The sequence below is a fragment of the Callithrix jacchus genome, chromosome 20 (genome assembly GCF_049354715.1).
Source record: "Callithrix jacchus isolate 240 chromosome 20, calJac240_pri, whole genome shotgun sequence".
NCBI lineage: Eukaryota > Metazoa > Chordata > Mammalia > Primates > Cebidae > Callithrix > Callithrix jacchus.
In genome coordinates this window covers 40,815,987-40,835,939 of record NC_133521.1, presented here as the reverse complement: position 1 = coordinate 40,835,939, position 19,953 = coordinate 40,815,987, and the positions used below count along the sequence as shown (strand labels likewise).

General features: G+C 45.0%; 1 protein-coding gene across 3 annotated transcripts in view; it reads right to left on the bottom strand.

Annotated features, from left to right (window-relative positions):
• CDH13 (cadherin 13) overlaps positions 1-19,953 on the bottom strand; it is a 1,362,211-nt gene that overhangs the window by 600,644 nt on the left and 741,614 nt on the right. For all 3 annotated transcript variants that reach the window (XM_078357844.1, XM_078357843.1, XM_008986283.5), the window contains one exon: positions 16,994-17,146. In XM_078357844.1, the coding sequence (XP_078213970.1) occupies positions 16,994-17,146 (153 nt within the window). The remainder of the gene's footprint in view (positions 1-16,993; positions 17,147-19,953) is intronic.

The following is a 19,953-nucleotide window of genomic DNA, read 5'->3' as shown; positions in this document are numbered from 1 at the left end:
CCACAAAGCACCTAGGTGACATTTATGAAGAAGAGGAAGATTTGGAAGAGGCTGAGGCACTTCCACTCTGGCAAGAAAACATATCAGAGAAACCAGTTCTGCCACAAACTGCCTGTGAACTTTCAGAAAGAGTGAAAAATCCAGGGACGCCCCTGTGGGTCCACCGAGAGTTATTTCTCCCTCTGGGGATCACCCTATTTGAAGCCACAGAAGAGGGGTGCCCCATGCATACTGTGCTAGCCACGTCATCTGCCCCACATTCCAGAGGTGACTATAACTGGGGTCGAAGATCAAGATCATCCACTGTTTAGCACTGTGTGACCATGGACAAGTTCCTAACCCACTCTGGGTCTCCCACACCTCATCTATACAAGGGGGTATGGTGGTAGGCAGAATAACGGCCCCTAAAGATGCCCACATCCTAATGCCCAAAAACTTTGACTATATTAAAGTTAAAGATGATAAAGAGACGTTAATGTTCTGAACTAGATAAATTTAAAATAAAGAAGGGGTCCTGGATTATGCAGGTGGGTCCAATAGACTCAAAAGGATTCTTATAAAGGAAAGAGGTCTGGGGAAGAGAGAACAGGAAAGATTTCAGTGTGAAACGAGCTGGACCACCGTGGCTGGCTGTGAAGATGGAGGAAGGAGTCGTCCGCTGAAGAATGCAGGTGGCCTCCAAAAGCTGGAAAAGGCCAGGGAAGGATACTCCCTTCCAGAAGGAGCCAGCTATGCCCACAGCTTGGTTTTAGCCCAGTGAGAACCATGCTGGACTTCTGACCTGAACAACTGTAAGATAAAAATTGTGTTGTTTTAAGCCACCAAGGCTGCAGTAATTTGTTTGGGCAGAAATAGAAAAAAAAAAAGAACACACACAGGTACTTGTCATTGAGTCAGCACAAGGATAAGTGAGATAGCGTCTGTAAAGGACCAGCCAAGCCTGCAAACGCTGCTTATAATCATCATCACTGCTGCAGTGTGTGTTAGCAGGCAAAGGTCTGCTTCACGCTTAGCCTATGAGCAAATCAGACTCCTAGAGTGGCTCAGGCCTGTGCAGTGGTCCTAAGGGGAGACTTGCTGGGAAAGAAAATCAATGGCACATTTGATTGCATATATTTGCATGTTTTCCCTTTTCTGCAAAGACTTTTCCAGTCACTATTTTGTTTACTTAGGAAGTGGGACACAGACAACCTCAGGTGACTTCAAGCTGCCTCTGACGTCAATCTGGAAATGTGGGTCCACACTGATCTCCGTGAAAATGCCCCCAGGGAGCCTTATCTCTAGGTCAGATATCATTATCCTTTTAGGGGGATTTTGCCCTTCCTTGAAAATATCCAGAAAAGGGGAAATGTATAAACTTCCTTAAATACATAAACTGTGAGAATCTCAAAAGCTCTTACAATCAGATATCAAAAGGACTGAAGCTACCAATTCCTTAATGTGAGGGCTTGTATTAGGTTGTTCTTGCATTGCTATAAAAAATAATACCTGAGAGCAGGTCATTGATAAAAAGAGACAGGCTTAATTGGTTCATTGTTTGCAGGCTGTACAGGCAGTATGAGGCTGGTATCTGCTCAGCTTCTGGGGAGGCTTCAGGAAACTTAAAATCGTGGTGGAAGGCCAAAGGGGTGTAGGTGTGTCACATGACAAAGGCAGGAGCAAGGTGGGGGAAGGGAGGTGCCACGCTTTTGTTTTTTTTTCTGAGACAGAGTCTTGTTCCATCTCCCAGGTTGGAGTGCAGTAGCGTGATCTAGGCTCACTGCTGCCTCTGCCTCCCAGGTTCAAGCAATTCTTCTGCCTCAGCCTCCCTAGTAGCTGGTTACAGGTGCATGCCACCATGCCTAGCTAATTTTTGTATTTTTAGTAGAGACAGGTTTTGCCATGTTGGCCAGGCTGGTCTTGAACTCCTGACCTCAGGTGGTCTTCCTGCTTTGGCCTCCCAAGGTGCTGGGATTACAGGCATTAGCCACCATGCCCAGCCTTTTTTTTTTTAAAGTTTTAAGTTCAAGGGTACAAGTGCAGGTTTGTTACACAGGCAAATTTGTGTCATGGGAATTTGTTATGAATATTATTTCATCACCCAAGTATTAAGCCTAGTACCCATTATTTTTCCAGATCCTCTCCCTTCTTCCACCCTTTACCCTCTGAAAAGCCCTCCCTGTGTCCATTTGTTTTCATTGCTTAGCTCCCACTTATAAGTGAGAACATGTGGTATTTGTTTTTTTGTTTCTGTGTCATGCTCTTAACCAGATCTCATGTGAAATAGCTGAGCAAGACCTCACTTATCACCAAGGGGATGGCACTGAACCATTCATGAGGGGTCCCCCATGATCCCATCACTTCCCACCACATCCCACCTCCAGCACTGGGGATCACATTTCAATATAAGATTTGGAGGGGACAAACATCCAAGGCTTATCAGGGTTTATCTAGTCGAGGGTTGGAAAGCTTTTTCTGTAGAGGGGTGGAGTAAGTCCTTCTGGCTTTGCAGGCCACACTTTGACAACTATTCAACTCTGTGGATGTAGGGTGGAAGAGGCCACAGGCAGTAAACAGTGAGTGGGTGAAGCTGGAGTGGGCCTGCAGGCCACAGTTTGCAGACCCCCTACTTCTAATCTAACTACATAAACTGACATTTTTCTGTGTTCCTCAAGGTGCTCATCAGCTCCTGCTGCAACACATCAACCATCAGGGGACTCACTATTGCCCAAGACGGCCACTCCATGTGCAATCTACGCTTGTTAACACCCAACTCTCCCTCACTCCAATCCTGACTCCATCAGGAATACAATCAAAAGAGAATCCAAAATTTTTCTCCCATCGATTCCCTCAGAGAGCCTTGCACCTGGCAGATTTGCCAACACAGAGGTGCTCTTTCTGTGGCTGACCTTCAATAGAAAGGCAACTGTCCATCACTCCAGGGTACCAGCATCCCATGATGCAACCTACACAGTTAAACTGAATTGTTTGTGGAGGAGAGGCAAGTGAGGATGGGGTGGAGGATGGAGAAAGGGATTGTTACAAGAAGGGGACCATGATGTACCAGTTATCTAGAATGTGACTTCCTTATTCATTTCCATGTATCTTCTCTTTTCCTGTTCTAGCCCCAAGCTTTGCTCTGGGCATTTGCTCAAGCCTAGAGAGCTGGGAGAAGGTCAGACCTGAGAAAGATGGAGACATGCGCAAGAAGGGAGCAACCATTCTGGATGAAAATGGTATGTCCGAGATGTGTCCTGGCATAAGCTTGGTTCACATTCCAAATACAGATTTCACGCTTTCCCCTTCCTTCTATCTCAGGGCCTGGATTTCCTGCGCTGACCCAAAAATATGCCATCCACATTGTGGCTTTCCCCAGAAATACTTGTCTTCTCAGTTTGACACCTTCCAGGATAGCTTTCTAAAAATAATCCCCTATCTGGGAATAGGGAGTCAAGAGGATTGCGGGGGTGTCAGGGAGGGAACACAGTATGATCTAGAACTTCTTTCACCTCGACTTGCAGCCTGCATCAGCAAGAGAAAGACACGTCATGCACCCCTTCCTATGCCTGCTTTCCTGAATTCACACATTCATTTTCTAAATATATTGCCTTTTTATTTGGGAGCCGAAACAGCCCTGCTAATTACCAGAGCCTCACATCACAGGAGGTAAGGAACACTGAACAGGAACTAATGTGACTTCAGTAGAGTTCACGATTAGGTTCTGCAATAAAAACTCAAAAGGAATAGAAAATGCATTCACAACTTATTGCAAAATGCCAGCTGCCCGTTTTTCTCAGGCTTTATGGCCAATGGCCAAGACTTCTGCTCCGGGTCTCTCACTTTCAAATGTGCTATTCCCCAGCTATTCATGATCCATTGAAGGATGACATGATCCATTGCAGAAGAGCACAGGGCTCTCCTCCCAGCCTCTTAGTGTCAAAAACTGACAACCCAGTCACAGGAATGCTTTACATGCTAAGCCGTCACTGAACGAGGATGTGATGCTTCAGAGTGTTTGGTCTGGCGCATTGAACGTGGCTCCGTTTGGTCCCACATGCAGAAACACGAATGGGTATTTCTGACGTACAGAACATAAGCGAGTCCCTCGTCATGGGCCTGCAGGCTTTCCAACAGACAAGGTGGACTTTACTTAAAAGGAGCCCAGTATCTGCACCTTTGGACAAATGAAAAATAATATGGAAATAATCTCTTTTGCTACCTAATGCCTCCCTGAGAAAAGATAAGCCTTCTCGATAATAAAGATCTTAAAACAGATACCAATCAAACAAATCAACAGTTCTGACCAACTGTGTTTAATACATTTTGAGATATCCCACTGATAAACCCCTGTAGAAAAAGAAAATGCTGAAAGATTAAAATTTTAAAAGAGAGTATTTACTTGGCACGGAAATTATGCCAGACTAAACGGGGAGAACCAGCCAGTGCGTAAAATGCTCCCCACCCCTCCACATGTGAATTTAAAAATAAAGGTTTTCTGGTTTACTATGTGTAGAAGGGAACTTGAAGGCTGAGCTCCAGGGAAAGCAAGTTTTCATCTTTGATCTCTTTTCCCCAGTGCCTGGTAGGTAGTGGAGTCTCAACAAATGAATGCATTTTTGAATCAAGTTCTATTTCATGACAATTTGAATGTTATTGTTGACTTGCTAAAATAAATCTTATCTTCTTCAAATGCAAATTGGATGTCACTCCCTTGCTGAAAACGCTCTGAGGCTGAGGCTTCCTTAGAATAAAATCTAAGCACCTTACCCTGCCCTGTGAGGCCCTGCATGGCCTGTCCTCCTCCCACAATTCCCCATTCCTGCTACTCTTTTCATCCCAAGATAGATTTAATATCTTCACTGAGTTTGGACTAATCCCATTCACTACCCAGGTCTTTCTGGGTGAAAACTGCATCCATCTGATGCATGTCACTCTGGCTTCAAAGACCCAGTGAACAGAACTCACTGCCTCCCATTCATGCCCTGCATGTCAACCGGATCAGTCCCTGTAAAATCCGAATCTGATCATTTCACTTTCAGCCTAAAATCCTCCATCGTCTGTTCCTTTTGCCACAGGGGTATCCTGTCTAAGCTCACTGCTTCGCACGAGTCCCATCTTTTCCCCTAGTCATGTTCCCCCAAGTCCCTGCCCTCCTCTGCCCTAAATGGCATGCATTCCTCTGGAGGTGCCAGAAGTTCTTTCCTCTGTCTGCTGTCCTCACAGCACCCTTCCTGCCCTGTCCACGTCTCTGTCCCCTGACATTCCTCATTCTTGAGCGCTTGCTTTGGTCTCACGTCCTCTGGAAGGCTGAACCTATAACAGAACCCTCCTCACATGATAATATGGTCGACTGTTGCAAACCACTGCCCCAGCTACCGGGTGGACTTTACAAGGACAGATAGTGTCCCTTGTTGTGGTGACAACCAAAACTGCAACTTCTTCAGAGACGAAGACACACTCCCTGATCATCCAAGCCTGATGAATACTGAGTGGACAGACCATGAACTATTCTTAGACCCTCTGAGTGGCCAGCCCCACGCAAGGAGCCTGCAGAGCAGGGCCCTGCTGCCGTGTGGGGACCGTCCTGGAGCAGCATCCATGACCCACCAGATGCCAGCAACAGCCCCCAGTTGTGACAACAAAAAACATCTTCAGACATTGCCAGGCACCTGCTAGGGGACCAAAGCATCTGTGGCTGCAAACTGCTATCAGGGGTATGTGAGAGGTAAGGACAGCATTCATTCCTGTCCTCAGGAGACTTTCCACCATCTGGCCTCTCTTCTAACGTCCCCTCCCAGAAAAGCCTTCCGGACCAAGCAGCGTCTCCTGCCACTCTCTTTTATCAGCTCCATGTCTATTCCCAGCACTTATGGCCGCGTGATTGTCACATACTCACTAAAGCTGGTGGATTGACAGAGTTCCACGAAGCAGGGATTTAGTGGTTGTTTGCTGCTGTATCCTCAGCATTGGGAAATAGTGGCTGGCACAAGTGGGCACCCAATCAATGTCCTTTGAATGCATCGACCACGAAATTAAGCTGAATCCCTTCCTGATGGGGCTGCAGACTTGGTGCTGCCGGCCTGGACGCCAGTTCTATGGGCCCCAGCTGCTCCTCTATGCTCCTCCACTTCTCTAGGGTGGAAGAGAAACCTCAGCTGGCCAAAAAGCATGCTCCCCACGTGCTTTTTACTCTGTGGTTTTGCCCACAGGTTTTCCCTATTTCATATTCAGAGCAGTTAAGCAATTAAAATGGAAGCAGTGGGCAGGCCGGAATTGAAATGGAAAACGTGGAGGTTGGCTGGCTTCCCAGCATGGGATGATGACATGGGGCACGTTTGCCTTTATTCCCTAATCATAGGGACCACCAGCTTCCAACCCGTTCCAGGGGAACTCTGTCCCCACACATTATTCCCCAGGTATTTCCTGGGAGGCCCAGGGCTGGCTTCACAAGGACACCCTGATCAATATCAGCTTCCATACCATGTGCCAAATGCTGCTGCTTCCTCCCTCATCAGGGCCACTGGAGGAAATGTCACCAAGGTGACATGCCCAGTGCTGCAGGTGTCAGGGGTGGCCTCTCTTTCCAGCTGTGTGATCCTTGGCCATCTGTTCCCACAGCCGTAGTGCTTAAATCTGGGTTCTGACTCAATTGCTTGTGCTCGATTTAATTAGCTTCCGGCCCTCACTTTCAATCTTGCCGTCTATTTCATAAAACATAACTTCGATCGTTTTCTGTCCTCAAACCCATGGGTCTCCAACCCACTTCAAGGTGCCAGCGTAGGAGGACAACTTATCTGTATCTCCTCCTTTCCTCCTCTCTCTTCCTGGTCCACGCCTCTAGCACGCTTCTTCTTCCTTTCCCTTCTCATTTCTACCAAATTAAAAAAAATGTGTATCTTTATGCCAATTGCTGAAGGCAAATATATGGCCAGTGGGTGGCGGGAGCTGAAATGGATGCTCCCCCCACCTACATTTGGGGATCTGGTCCCAGAGTGTCAGCCACAATAGTCCTCACTGAGGGATAGTTACATATCCAAAAAAATCTCGAGTCCTGGGAATCTGAGTAGTTCCCCAGTTATTTAACTTGTTCTTTGTAAATTCGCTGGGCTGCTGGGCTGCTGGGCTGCTGGAACAAAATGGGCCTAAGCCTCTTCCAGTTCCAATGTATTGTGAAGCTTCAGTGCCTCGGGAAAAAAAATGCCACCAAGTCATTTGAAGAAGCAGCATGATGAAGTAGACTTGGTTGTAGTTAAACAATTAAAGCAGAAAAAGAAAAGAAAACATAGCCATTGCACTGTTCATTCATTCCACGGATGTGTGCTACGTCCCAAGTGTGGGCCAGGTGCTGCAGGAGCAAGGCCCAGTGTGGGGGTGGAGGAGAGGAAATTAAGGAATGTGGGGTTCTCCCACCTGCCAAGATTCAAGTCGAAGCTCTTCTGAGGAGTTTGTGCAAATGAAGTTCAGGAAAAAAAAACGTGTTTCCATAGCCCTGAGTGAGGAAGCGGCTTTGCTTAGTGGACCAAATAAATAATCAGTCAGAAGCACCTCAGCAGTCTAATCCAGGTATGTGGCCGCCGCAAGGCTGTTTAACCTCTTCATGCCTCCGTTTCGTCAGCTGCACCTGACAGATAAGGCCGGGTTGTAATAAAATGAAGAGCTTGCAAATGTGAAGAGATGAACTGGAATAAGTCAGGTGGAGGTGCTCAGAGGGGCCGGGGTAGGGGGAGGCTGCCAACAAACCTGGAATTATTTTTTTTTCTCAAGCAGTCAGAAGACAAGCATTCATTTGTGTATTAAATTCTGTTTCTCTGAATTCCCGCTTTTAAGTGCTTGTGTCAAAGGAGGCCTTAGAAAGTAGTTAGTCGGGCTGGGCGCGATGGCTCACGCCTGTAATCCCAGCACTTTGGGAGGCTGAGGCGGGTGGATCACGAGGTCAGGAGATCGAGACCATCCTGGTCAACATGGTGAAACCCCCGTCTCTACTAAAAATACAAAAATTAGCTGGGCACGGTGGCGCATGCCTGTAATCCCAGCTACTCGGGAGGCTGAGGCAGGAAAATTGCCTGAACCCAGGAGGCGGAGGTTGCGGTGAGCCGAGATCGCGCCATTGCACGCCAGCCTGGGTAACAAGAGCGAAACTCCGTCTCAAAAAAAAAAAAAAGTAGTCTCAGATGTTTGCTCAGAGTCAAGCAGTTGACTGGGGAGAAAGGAGATCTCTGACTTTTATTATGTGTTACAAACTCCTGCATTATCTCAGCTGATATTCACAACACACATAGCTGGTTGGTATCATTATATTAATTCCTAATTATGAACAAACTGAGGTGTAGACGAGTTATAGTAACATAGCAGTTCTCAAACTTGGTTTCACAATGGAAAAACTTGGAGAATTGTATAAGCATACTGACACCTGGTCACACTCTGAGACATCCTGATTTAATTGGTTTGGAGTGCGGCTTGGGCATTCAGGGTTTTCAAAGCTCCCCAGGTGATTCTAAGTGCAGCAAAGTTCAGGAACCACAAATGCCTTCTTCAAGGTCACAGATTGACTAAGGCAGATAAGGCTGGTTCTGTGGACCCCAAGGCCAATTCCCCCCTATCAGGAATCATATCAGCCTGTTCCAGCTCCAATCTTCTGAGGACATCTTCATCTCTGGCTGAGAAACAAGCAAATACGCAGTAACATGGCATTTAACAGTCATCCAAAGTCTAGACAGGAAGCAGCAAGGAAGCCTGGGGCAAATTTGTCCGGCTCTCAGGTGCCATTAATGACACAAAAAGAAAGCAGTTTGGAAGAGCTGGAATTGGATGTAGAAGGCTTTCAAATGGCACACTGGAGCGCCTGGAGAAATAAGCACACTTGAGGCACATGTTACCCACCAGAACTGAAATGAAATTGGTTCAAAGGTCACCTTCATCAAGGCCAATTAGCGATCAGGTCACCTGCCATGATGTTAATACACAGGAGTATGAGTATTTAGCCCTGTGGTTCCCAAACTGCAGTAAGCCTCCGAATTACCTGGAGGGCTTGTTAAAACCCAGCTGGCGAGACCCACCCCGAGAGTTTCTGATCCAGCAGGCCTGGGAAGGGACCTAAGAATTTCCATCTTTCACAAATTCCCAGGTGATGCTTTTAGTCTGGGGCCATACTTTGAAACTGCCCAGTAAGATGATTCCCTTCTGCAGAGAGTTACTGACATTCGGCTGTTTACCTGCCAGCTGCCGCCTCACAAGTGCTTTCAACTTCATTTTACCTGCAGGGAGCTTAAACTATAAAACCAATATGTGGCGGCGTGGTTCCCAATTCCAGAACACTTACTAAGTGATTGGGCTGACTGATAAACACTCCCAACTATAACACTGTTAGGAGATGATATTGTAATCTCACTCTCATTCTAAAAATGAGAAAACAGAGGCTGAGAAATGACTTGGTAAAGGCGTCAGAGTATTAGAATGAACCATGAAATTGCTAATGTTCACCCTTTTTTTCACCTGTAAGAATGGCAATTTCACAAGGTTCATGCGATAGGAGAGTCAGGATTCTTCCCTCTGTAGGTCTGGCTCCAAAGCCTGGGCTTTAAACACAAATTCCTTGTTTGTCCCACTGAGGGCTCTCACCTAGGCCACATGTGTGTTATCGACTGATAGGATTATAATGATGAGAGAAGGTAAGATCACAGATTTGAAGCCACACTCCCCTAAGTGTGAGCTGGTTACCTACCCTTGGGTCACTAAGCTCCTCACTAACAGGCTCTCACTTGGAATAAAATAGCACTCTGGCAGTCCCACTATCGGTATCTACCCAGAGGAAAATAAGTCACTATACAAAAAAGATACTTGCACACACATTTATGGCAGCAGAATTCTCCATTGCAAAAATGTGGAACCACCCCAAATGCCCATCAATCAACAAGTGAATAAAGAAACTGTGGTGTGGGCCGGGAACAGTGGCTCACAGCTGTAATCCCAGCACTTTGGGAGGCAGAGGCGGGCAAATCACGAGGTCAGGAGTTTGAGACCAGCCTGGCCAACACGAAGAAACCCCATCTCTACTAAATATACAAAAAATTAGTTGGGCGTAGTGGCAGGTGCCTGCCATCCCAGCCACTCAGGAGGCTGAGGAAGGAGAATTGCTTGAACCTGGGAGGCGGAGTTTGCAATGAGCCAAGATTGAGCCATTGCACTCCAGCCCAGGCAACAGAGTGAGACTTTGTCTCAAAAGAAGCAAACAAACAAACAAACAAAAAACTCTGTGTGTGTGTGTGTACATATATATCTCTACCATATATATATCTCTCTACCATGTATATATCTACCATATAATTAATCACATGTGCAGCAACCTGGATGGGATTGAAGACTGTTATTCTAAGTGAAGTAATTTGGGAATGGAAAACAAACATCCTATGTTTTCACTCATAATTAGGAGCTAAGCTGTGAGGATGCAAAAGCAAAAGAATGATACAATGGACTCTGGGACCTTGGAAGAGAAGGGTAGGAAGGGAATGAGGAATAGAAGGCTATAAACTTGGTTCAGTGTATAATGCTCAGGTGATGGTGCACCAAAATCTTACAAACCACCACTGAAGAACTTATGTAACCAAATACCACCTGGTTCCCAAAAACCTATGGAATTTTAAAAAATTGCACTCATGATATGACAATGTGGTAGATGACAACAACCACTTCAGTCCCCTGGCGAGTGCACTTCCTTGTACCGGGGAGCTGGAAAAATGAAAAACGATGTTGACCCAGCTCTTTTGCAGCTAGATCCTGCTTATGATCTAGGCTCTTCCTGCAGATGCACCAGCGTGAGACTGGAGGGAAGTGAGTGGCAGAAGGTCACAGGTGCGCTTTGCAGGTCAGAGGTTCTGGACATGGCAGAGTCTTTGGCTCTTTTATGTAGTCAAAGTAGAGCTGCCACATCCAGTTGTGAGCATCAGAGCAAAGTGGCAGGAAGAGGTAGCAGCGACACTGACTCTGCCATGGTTGAAATGTCTCAGCCCTCCAAAACTCTTGTCGTAATTTAGTAGCCAATGTAATGGTGTTGGGAGGTGGGGGCCTTTAGAGGTGATTAGGGCATGTGTGTTCCACCCTCATGGGTAGATTTGATGCCTTGATTTAAAAGGCTTTCAGGAGTAGGTGCTCTCTTTTGGCCCTTCCACTTTCTGCCATATGAGAATTCGGCCTTCCTCTCCTCTGGAGGGAGCAGGGTGCAAGGCACCATCTTGGAGGAAGAGAATGGCCTTTGAAGACACCAAGCCTGCTGGTGTCTACTTGGATTTTCCAGCCTCTGGAAGTGAGTCAATAAGCTTCCGCTCTTTATACACATCCAGGCTCAGATATTTTGTCACAGCAGTACAAAACGGACTGTGACACATCTCTGTAACAGTAATTCTCAAATGGAAGCAATTTTGCCCCCCATAGGACAATCGGCATTATCTGAAGACATTTCTGATTGTCAGGATTAGGTTGGGGCGGGGTGGGGGTGCTACTGGCATCAAGTTGTTAGGAGCCATTGGAGCTGCTAAGCATCCTACACTTCACAGGACAGTCCCCCATAACAAAGAATTGCCCAGACTCAAATTTCAATAGTGCCACTGTTGAAAAACCTTTCCCTGGAATAGTATCATATATGACTGGGTATTTCCTATAGCACCACATTATCTGGCCTGGTAAGCTAGGTTACTTGGCACTTTTGGCAATCCTACTGGCTACCCGTACTCTTAAATGAGTCTCTTTGTTTGTAAACTACTTGGAGGTGATTTTGTTGGTTGCCACCAGGAATCCTGGCTAAGAAAGGAAGCCATGGGGGAGACCAGAGTGGATGACAAAGAAGACTTATGTAGCATGTCCCTGCGAGTGAGGGCTAGGGTCCATTCCCAGTACAAATCAAATCAGGGCAGTACAATAATGTGTACATCATTTGTTCATAACAAGGATATTTATTATAACCAGGTTAATCACTTATGTAACGCTCGAATACAGGTACATGTATGTCTCCCAATCATCTTAAAAGCACCAACATTATGATACACCTATTTCCACAACACGGCAGCATTTTTCCCTTTGAAGCATCTTCTGCCAAATTGTCATGAAGCTACAGATGGGTTAGAATTGGGGCAGAGCCACTTAATGAAAGAAAATATATGAGCGAACGTACCTCTGACTGCCAGTTGCATTTCAGTCTTACGACAACATTCTTGACCACAAATTCAAAACGTGACCAAGAAATTGGCTCCAAAAAGAGTAAGTCATAGAGTATGAAATGTGAGAAAATATACAGAAGGTGACAGTGAGGCCCTGTCCATGTTCTGAGCCCAGAAACACAGGTGGTTCCAGTTCCCTGTTCTAAAATTGAGTGTGATAGATGTACCAAGGTTATCTTTATGAAGAGGAGATGAGACTATCATTTGAGTACTTGGCATGGAGCCTTGGCACATTGTAAATGTTCAAGACATGTTCACCCCAACATTAAAAGTAAAAAATGCATCTTGGGAACCTGTTTAGCCCTCATCCTACTCATCAGTGAAGACAAGATAATCATTGTCTTGGGTTTGTGTATGTCAGGAACCCAGGGAATTTTGGGGCACTTAATAAATGCTCAATAAATGATAGTTCTGCCTCTTCTTCCATATGTTCCTCTCTTCTCCCACTCAGCTCTGACATCCCCAGTTATCTGAGCATCTCCCACTGGACAATAGATCAGTGTGGAGGTCTCCTGCCAAAGATACCTGCTTGCTACCAGGGTCGTGATCCTGCTGCCTCCCGCAGAGCTCATCCCAAACCCGCCATCTTCCCCCCGCCCCAACCTGCCTAACAGACTGTCTCCCACTCAACTCCTGTCATCCCACATTGGCAAATTTGCAGTCAATCGATCATATTCGCAGTGTGAGGGCATCATTACCGCCTGCTAATATTTTTATAGAATTTCATAAACTTGGTCATTCATGAATCATTTACAGTACTTTATTCCAATGAAGACTTCGCAAATCACTCAAATGCCGGCAAAATGCATAATAATGAGTAATATTTCAGGAGGCTTTGCATTAATATGTCAGCTTCCAATACTGCAAGAGATAAATTATTTTGCCAGGTGCTACTTTGGGTCAGAAGCACGGGAAGCTCTTCTGGGGCCTGGGGCAGGGAAGAGTGACAAGGTGGCAGTGGGTCATGGAAAGGGATGGTTTTAAAAAGTAATAGATCACCCAGCCGGTCGAACTCCCTTCCCAGCCCCAGTAAGCAGAGTTCCTAGGAAAGGGGCTAAGGATTGCAGATTAGGTCTAAACTCTAGTTGGGGATAAAATAGGAAGATGATTTCTTAGTGATCGAAAATACAGGGCTTTGGAGCTGAAAAAAAAAAAAAAAAAACCAGATATGGATTCCAAATCCAATACAGGCCAGCTGTGAGACCTTGAAAACGTTGCTTAACGGTTATTTGCTTATCTGTAAAATGGCGTTAACACTTACTTCTTACGTCTCTTGTGTGAAATGGATTAAATGAGAGAATGTAGACAGTGTTTAGCACAATACCTGCCATGCGGTGTTCAATAAACAGGAGCTTCAGTGAGGCTGTACTTTCAGAGGCCCAAGGACAAATGTATTCCAGATTATTTCTTATCATACAAATCCCCGAGGCTTAGATCAAAGTGTTTCTTGCTGGATTTGGAAAATGTGAACACATTAACATGTACTTCCACGTGAGTAGCATTTAACGTCAAACAACAGAAACGCTGGAGCAGTGATGAGGCAACACATTCACCCACAGGCTCTCTCCTTTTTACACTCGCAAGACTGGAAACTAAAACATGGGGATTTGGAGACCTAGGATTCCGCTCTTTGAAGAACCGTATTTGCTACCAACCACATTGACTACCATGAATACCATGGATCTAACTGTACAACTAAAATAGTAACTTTTTTTTTTTTTTTGAGACGGAGTTTCGCTCTTGTTACCCAGGCTGGAGTGCAATGGCACGATCTCGGCTCACCGCAACCTCCACCTCCTGGGTTCAGGCAATTCTCCTGCCTCAGCCTCCTGAGTAGCTGGGATTACAGGCATGCGCCACCATGCCCAGCTAATTTTTTGTATTTTTAGTAGAGACGGGGTTTCACCATGTTGACCAGGATGGTCTCGATCTTTTGACCTCATGATCCACCTGCCTCGGCCTCCCAAAGTGCTGGGATTACAGGCTTGAGCCACCGTGCCTGGCCGTAACTTATTCTTAAATGGGCACTTGAACTGACAATGCAATATTCCTGTGCCCAAAGCAGACCAACAGGAGAGTAACCAAGTTCTCATTGTCTAAAAGTAAGAGAACCAAACAGAGTGATCAGGGCTTCCTCAAACTTGCTTCTTGGAGGAAGAAGCTTCAGCCAGGGCATGATGGAAACAGGACAATGACTGAACGGAAGGGCCTGAGGCATGGAGGGAAATGGCATCAGAAAACAGGCCCTCATGAGCCCATTGAAGAGCACACTGCTCAAGGCTGAGCCCCAGTCTGCCAGTCGTAGCCCTAGTGCTTGTGTAAGAAACTGCATTCCCACCGAGTACCAGCAGCCTTTCCAATGAGGGTACGTAACCCTGTGCCGTAGTGAACCAAGCCATGTTACCAACAACGTACAACTTCCTGGCCGGTCACCTACACACAACAGAGAGGAATTCAAGCCAGCATATTTTGAAACAAAGAACCGGAATGAAAGATACACGGAAGCAGAGAACCAAGTGTGTCTTGTTGCTGCTGTATCCCCTACCACCTTGAAGAGTGTCCCTCACCCTACGGATACTCGGTGAAATATGTGTAGAATGAATAAATTGCTCAATCAATATACCATAAAGTAGACTATGAAGCTACAGTAAAAACTCAAGATTATTCAAGGAAAGTTCATACTGCAGATGGGAGATTGGGCCGTAACTGGGAGTCCTTTGGGTTTTTATTTACCTTCCTTCACCTTTAATATCATTGATTACTGTCACTCATGTCGGAAGATTATACAGTGCTTCCTATGTTTCTGGCATTTTCTAAATGCTTGACTTGAATTAGCTCATTTAGTCCTTATGAAATCCTATGAGATCATCATTATTATTTTCCCCATTTTCCAGGTTAGGAAGTTGAGGCAGACACCTTGGCAAGTTCCCCCACCTAGTACATGATAGCCATGATTTAAATGCAGCCAGTCTGGCTGTGGGCAGAATCCATGCTTCTAACTGCTGTAAGCTTGAGAAGCTGCACGCTACAGCCAGAGCCCTGTGTGATTAGCTGTTTAGCAATTGCTAGTTGGAAAAAATTAGTAATTTCATTTTTTATAATCCCTAGAAGTGTTAGCTCTATTCACTCTTTATAGACAAGAATCCCAACATCAGGCAGGGTAAGAGTGTTGCTCAAGTTCCCACAGCTCAGTATGCAGCAGCACTGAGACCTGAATGGCAGATCTCAGATCCTGTATTAGTCTGTTTTGGTGCTGCTAACAATGACATATGGGGACTGGGTCATTTATAAAGGACAGAAGCTTAATGAACTCACAGTTCCATATGACTGGGGAGGTCTCACAATCGTGGTAGAAGATGAAGGGAGAACGAAGGCACTTCTTACATGGGGGGCAAGAGAGCACGTGCAGGGGAACTCCCATTTGTAAAACCATCTGATCTCGAAAGACGTATTCAGTATCACAAGAACAGCATGGGAAAGACCCACCACCATGATTCAATTACCCCCCACTGGGTCCCTCTCACGACAAGTGGGAATTGTCGGAGTAACAATTCACAATGAGATTGGGGTGGGGTCACAGCCCTAAATCATATCAGGCCCCAGAGCTCTTGATAACTCTTCTAAGAAGTTATGGAATTTATTGTATCTTTCCTTAGTTCCTTGTGCCTGAACTTTCTTGGAGACTCCCATGATGGGCATGGAAAGAGAAGAGGGCAGCTACCCATGGTCTGGTGCTGGTTGTTCCTACAGCAGCTGGACACCAGTAGCTGCCAGGTCACCTCTGGTTACTGTCAAGGTCAGTTGGAACTGAGTATTTCTGAGGGCACCAACATTCAATTTATACAACTTCCTGATTCCCCCTTGGGTATAAGTGGGGACACATGGCTCACTTTTCAGTTCTCACTGACAGGTGATTTTCCTCCCAGCAGATGCTCAGAAAAGCCTTTGGCAAGGCTTCTGAGATGGAAGTCTGGAAGGCACCTGCATCCTCCCGGACCCCAGACCTTTGAGCACACTGCTGAGCAAGGGTTCTGCAGGAGGATGGGGACTGCACCACCTCCCATCATGCTGTAGCTCTCCGTGTGCCCAGCACTTTATGCCTCCAACGCCCTTATAGTCTCTTCTCACTGCAAACTCACAATAATGCATGTAAGTAGGTAAGGAAACCAAAGAAATCAATCACTTCCAAATACAACCATTAACGTAACAATTTTCCTTTATCAGTTTTCTTAAACATGTACATGTCATGATATGCGCAAATACTCCACTGGAAATGAGGCTGTCATAAGTGTCTGTATGTTGTTTTCATTCAATATCTTCAGTCTTTCCCATATAACTACGACTTCTTCAAAAGCGTTTTAAATGGCTACAGAAAACTGCCTTGCAAAATCTGCCATCATGTAGTTACTCCTTATTGCTGAGTATTTAGCAATTGCTTCCACCCTGCGGTCTCTGCCTTGCTAATTGTATCAGGTGTCGGGGTTTATACCTCTTCCAGCTCTAGGTCAAGCTGGTCTCTGGCCCTAAGGGTTCTGACATCCTCTGAGGTGTCTCCGGGGTCTCCCTTCTTGGTCTCTGGTACCCAAAGTCTGATGCAGGCCTGGAGGGCTCTATTGATGGGATAGAGACCCCTCACTGTTACCCCGTCAGGGTTCAACTCCATCCACTTCAGCTCCCACAGAAACACCCTAAAGCCATGCAGTCCCCAGTTTGATGAGGCACAGAAATAATGAGCTCAGTGTGAAGAAAACAATCTTTGAAAGCCACATTTCTGCAGCCGGGGTGGGCATGGGAGGGGTACTCACTTGATAAATAGCGATTAGTTCTCTGTCCAAGGTCCGTGTCACAGAGACGCTCCCTGTGTTCTCATTGATCCTGAAAATTCCTTTAGGCTCTTGATCCACTCCCTTTCCAGTGAGCCGGAACTTGGACCTTTCTGGCCTGTCACTATCGACTACCTGGTCAGAGAAACAGAGCGACATTTAACACTGTCTGCAAAGCACACAGAAAGCACATTGTAAACATACTTCTGTGACCAATTCACTAATCACAGGTGCCAGCACAAAGGTACCTGGTGAACCCAGATTTGACTACAGTAACCGCCAGAAATAGCATCATCATCTAACATCTTTCATCCTAATATCCGTGTCTTTGCAGCTATCAGCTGAGGAAGCCTACGAGCACTTGGGTGACATATAGCGACGGATCAAGGAGGACAATAATGCCATTTCAGTCAAAATTGGACATTAATATTATTTTTAAATCCATATAACATATTAAAAAAATTTATCTGCAAGCAAAACAAAAGGGGTAATGGAAACCATTTGCTGGGCATGGATCCAAATTCTAGGTATTTACGTATAGCTAATACTCCACAGTGTCACCTGTCCTGTCACTTCTACTAGGTACTAAGCATGGGGCAGAGGAAGCACTTCATTTCAAAAGAAAAGGTTTATACATACATGTACACACACACACATATACACAAATATATCTATGTAGGGGGTTTATATATATATAATATGTGTATAACCCCTGAACAAAATATATGTCAAAATTCTATATATTAAATATAGTTTATATATATATTTATAATATTTTATATATGTATATATTTAACATATATATATTTAACATATTTATATATGTATATATTTAATATATATCTATATAATAATAGATATAGATATATATACACCTCTATTTAGGTTTTATATATATGAAACCCCTAAGTATTATACATATTAAACTCCTATGTATTAAATATATATAATATATAAAATACATATGCTATGTATATATATAAACATCAATTTAGGGGCATATATATATATATATTTTTCAATGCTGGGGGCAGAGAACATTATTATTTCCACTCAATGGATGAAACCAGTGAGACAGAATGATTAAGCAAGCTGGCCATGGCCAAAGCCACTAAAGAAATAAAAATGGGTTCAAAACCACGTCTTCCATTTCTCTAGAGACACTGGAATACAACATACAACACCATCATTTCCCAATTTACTTTACGGAATTTTCCTACAAATTGTCAGCCTTGATTTGACATTTAAAGAATAAAAGGGGAAGGGAAATGTGGAGGGGAGTAGTTCCAGGCAGAGGGAACAGCATAGACAAAGGCAGTAGGCAGGCAAGGAAACGCCTGGACAGTTTCAGAAATCATGAGTTACTGGCATACGGTTAAGCGTGCTGAGAAGTAGTTACGGGTCAAAGTATGGGAGGTCTTTTTATGAGGATGTGCAACTAAAGAGAATTCGTATTGGTAGAAGTGGATTCTAGAGTTGACCCTCAAGTATTCACCTATGTCACTTTATCATCAGAACCTTCAAATGTTAGTATTTGATTATAACAACGCAATTTAAAGGTCACGAACACAATAGTCTTTCAGGACATACAGATAAAAGAAAGCTGATACAGATCCAGCTGTCACCAAATTACAAATGAGCAGTCCCCTACTGAAACATACTCAACAGCGCCTGGAGGGTTAGGTGGCTAGGACGGAAAACCTGCCTTACCCTAGTTAGTGTAAATGGGTTCCTCCAAAGAGGCAAGCCTGCAATTCCGACACCTGACACAAGGTGTCAGTGGTGCCTAAGGCAGCATTAAATTCACGCCAGGGTTCATGGGGCCCGATCACTGCACAGTAAGGCATAGTTCCATATGGCATTACAGTTTTTTTTCTCAATTACAAAAGTTCTTTATTAAAATACATTGAGTGTTGACTAAACGCCAGTTACATCTGTTTGTAATTTTAGGAGTAACTGAAAACTGGATATAAAGGAAGATTAAAAATAAGGTATGTGATACCTTCTGATGAAAATAATTTTCAGTCACTGCTTGACTCGATTTAATCCAACTGATATTTTTCCGCTGATCCCCTACCAGCTGCCTGGAAGCCCCGTGAGGTCAAGAGCTGCAGCTTACTGGGCTAACCACTGGATCCCAGTGCCCGGCAAATGAACTCCACGGACTAGACAGTTGCAATCCTAGCTTTCCCAGTGATCTGCTGTGTGACCATGAACATGGTCTATTGCCTCATCTTCAAAGTGTACCACTTACTTCCCAGAATTGCTAAGGGTTTAATGAGATGGCATCTATAGAGTACATGTCCTGGCACTCAGATGGGGCTCGGTTAATCATAGCCAATAATTCCAATATTAATAGTAATCCTCACAACAACATTACACTGTTGTTAATGGGTAAGACTGGTATCTCTGTCCTTTTCTGAGGGAATGGAATAGGTGGTTTTCTTTTTTCTTTTTCTTTTTTGAGATGGAATCTCACTCTGTCACCCAGCCTGGAGTACAGTCACATAATTTTGGCTCACTGCAACCTCCATCTCCCAGGTTCAAGTGACTCTCATGCCTCAGCCTCCTGAGTAGCTGGAACTACAGCCATGTGCCAGCACACCTGACTTTTATATTTTTAGTAAAGATGGGGTTTCCCCATGTTGGCCACGCTGGTCTCAAACTCCTGACCTTAGGAGATCCATCCGCCTCAGCCTCCCAGAGTGCTGGGATTACAAGTGTGAGCCATCATGCCCAGCCTAGGTTTCCTTTTTAATAACAGAATTCACAGACCTCCCAGAAAAGCAGTGATCTGGAAACAGTTCCCTGTGTGGGAAGGGGTCACCAAGCACACTCGGCTCTTCTCCGTCACTTCCATCATTATTGTTTCACCCCTCTTTGCCTTACCACCTCTGGCCAAAGGTGAACTGAAACTCCTTCTTCTTCTTGTTCTCCTAAGC